This window comes from Vipera berus (assembly GCF_964194415.1).
Source record: "Vipera berus genome assembly, contig: HAP1_SCAFFOLD_506, whole genome shotgun sequence".
Classification (NCBI taxonomy): Eukaryota; Metazoa; Chordata; class Lepidosauria; order Squamata; family Viperidae; genus Vipera; species Vipera berus.
This window is the reverse complement of record NW_027673281.1, coordinates 16,574-19,470: the sequence shown is the minus strand read 5'-3', so window position 1 is coordinate 19,470 and position 2,897 is coordinate 16,574. Positions and strand designations below refer to the sequence as shown.

General features: G+C 52.6%; 1 protein-coding gene across 1 annotated transcript; it reads left to right on the top strand.

The window, feature by feature from the left end:
• Positions 1–1,449: 1,449 nt before the first annotated feature.
• Positions 1,450–2,679, top strand: LOC308679420 (activity-regulated cytoskeleton-associated protein-like; the record flags this gene model as incomplete). The annotated part of the gene is made up of 1 exon (XM_081347031.1): positions 1,450–2,679. One exon carries the CDS (start codon positions 1,450–1,452, stop codon positions 2,677–2,679), a length of 1,230 nt encoding a protein of 409 aa, XP_081203157.1.
• Positions 2,680–2,897: the final 218 nt, after the last annotated feature.

The following is a 2,897-nucleotide window of genomic DNA, read 5'->3' as shown; positions in this document are numbered from 1 at the left end:
GACAGGCTGGCATTCCGGAGGGGAAACTCTCTCTCTCTTTTTTTTTTTTTGCTGTCTTTCTAGAAAGGGAATCTCTTTATCTGCCTGGTTATATAAGAACCCACCCCGGTTTCCTTTTATGGCCCGCTTCCTGCTTCCATAACAAGCCCAGGAAGGAGTGTGTGAGGGAGCATCAGCTGCGACGACGTCGGTGGGCGGAACGTGGAACGAAACAACCCATTCAAGGACTTGGCGCTGGGAGACCGTGGTGATGGGCAGGGTTGATGGCTTGGGGACCCCAGGTGAGAGGGCTGTGACCCTTCTTGACCCCTGTGGGCTAAGAAGTCCCCCTCTCACCCTAGGGAAGGGTGGGACTCTTTCTCACTGTCCATAGTCCAGGAAGCCCTCTGTCACCATTCCTTGTCCTGCGGAGAAAAGGCTGGCCATCAAAAGCCCGCTTCTCTGCTTATTGGGACCTGTTTGCTCAGGACTTGAGAGTCACCCAAGGGCAAATGTGAGCAATTGTGCAGAAAAAAATGCATCAGATCTGGAGGCGGAGGGGGACTTGGGTGTCCAACCTACGCTGTGGCTAGTGGGGTGTGACAGTTCATCGGCTTAATCTCCCCGCTTTCTCAAGAGAGCGATTGGATAAGGATCTTGCTGAGTAGGAGATGAATAAGCCCTTTCTCTGCTCTTCAGCTGGGGGTGGAGTGGGGGGGGGAGAGAAGAAGGAGGATGCCAGGGGGGAGAGAGGTGGGGGAAGAAAAGGTAAAGGGATTACTCATCCAACTCTCCAACTGTCTCCCAAACCTTTCAAGCGCTTCTCGCCTCAAGTCTGGGGGTGGCAAAGGCAAACGGGAGGGGGAAGCCGAGAAATTTGCCAGAAGCTGTGTTTTCCCCTGAATTCTTTTTTTTCTTCTTCTTCCCCTCGTCCAATCAGAGGCTCGTTGACGATGAGCAAAGAGGCCTGGCTACACCCACGTACGGAGCTGTGTGCAGTATAAGTATGGGTCTCCATCTGAGTGAGTAGCAGAGCGGAGAGAGGAACCAAACAGCTCTCTCTGCTTTGCAACTCCCGGAGAAGGAGAACCAAACTCTCCTTAGCTGAAAGTTCTCAGGAGGGTCCGGAACCCGAGGGAGAAGCCACGCAGGCAGCTGAGAGGTGGCCTTCAGACCATCCAGAGGAAGCCGACGGATCTGCTTGGGAGTTAAAGCCTTCTAGCCGAGGAGGAGGAGGAGGAGGAAGAAGAAGAAGTCAAGGCTGGAAAGAATTTTCCTGGCTTGCTTTGTGGACTTTTGCTTCAACGCCACGTGGAGTTAGACCGCTTTTTCTGGGGTACTCTCTGATTTGGTTGTGTTTGGCGCTTTTGGGGAGAAGAAGGGAAAATCAGTTCCTGGGCAGAGTGGTTTGGGAAAAGAGTCACTTGTTGAGAGTGGAAGAGTTCTGGGGCTATAGTAGCAGAGGTAGACATGATGCAGGTGGACAACTTCAACCATGGGAACCTCCATTCTTCTCAAGGTCATCGCGGGATGGCCAACAACAAGCCCAATGTCATCCTTCAGATAGGAAAGTGCAGGGCCGAGATGCTAGAGCACGTGAGGCGAACCCACCGACACCTCCTGACCGAGGTGTCCAAACAGGTGGAGCGGGAGCTGAAAGGCCTACAGAAATCGGTGGGGAAACTGGAGAACAATCTAGAGGACCACATTCCCTCAGCCGCGGAGAACCAGAGATGGAAGAAGTCCATCAAGGCTTGTCTGGCTAGATGTCAAGAGACCATTGCTCACCTGGAGAGGTGGGTCAAGAGGGAGATTAATGTCTGGAAGGAAGTCTTCTTCCGCTTGGAGAAATGGGCTGATCGGTTGGAATCTGGCGGGGGAAAGTACTCTCATGCTGATCCCACCAGGCAAACTGTCTCGGTAGGAGTAGGGGGTCCAGAAATGCAACCCAGCAAAGATGAGATTTACGATTATGCCTTAGACATGAGTCAGATGTATGCCCTGACCCCTCCTCCTATAGGGGAAGCCCCCGATGTGTCTCAGCCCCATGATTCCTATCAGTGGATCACTGTCTCAGAAGATACGCCACCCTCCCCAGTGGAGACCCAGATTTTTGAGGATCCCAGGGAATTCCTGACTCATCTGGAGGATTATCTGAAGCAGGTGGGTGGGACTGAAGAGTATTGGCTCTCGCAGATCCAGAACCACATGAATGGTCCTGCCAAAAAGTGGTGGGAATACAAGCAGGGCTCGGTCAAGAACTGGCTGGAGTTTAAGAAAGAGTTCCTCCAGTACAGTGAGGGTACTCTGACACGGGATGCCATTAAAGAGGAACTGGACCTGCCCCAGAAGGATGGGGAGCCCCTTGACCAGTTCCTTTGGCGCAAAAGGGACTTATACCAGACTCTCCACATAGAGGCTGAAGAAGAGGAGGTCATCCAGTATGTCGTAGGGACCCTCCAGCCCAAACTCAAGCATTTTCTTAGCCACCCCTACCCCAAAACTTTAGAACAGCTGATCCAACGGGGCAAGGAAGTTGAGGGCAACTTCGACAATTCTGAGGAGCCCAGTCCCCAAAGGTCCCCCAAAAACCAGTTTGGAGGATCACTGGAAGGTTTACCCCCTTCCTCTACTGCTAGCCCTGTTGCTAGTGATGAAACTCATCCAGAAGTTTCTGCTCCACCAGCCACGGTGATCTGAGCCCAGAAAACAAGGCACTAGACACACAGATGGGAACTATCAGCTTCTTGGGCAGGTTTGTTCCCATTCAGTGGGTGCCTTGGGCTACCCCGAGGAGGCTGAGATCTCAGCTCAGCAGCTGGTTGAAAGTGACTGCCTTTTTCTTCTGGTGTCCCATGTGGAGATCATAGCAAGCTTGAATCATTGGACGTGCTTCAAGCTGGAACCTCGGTAGCTGA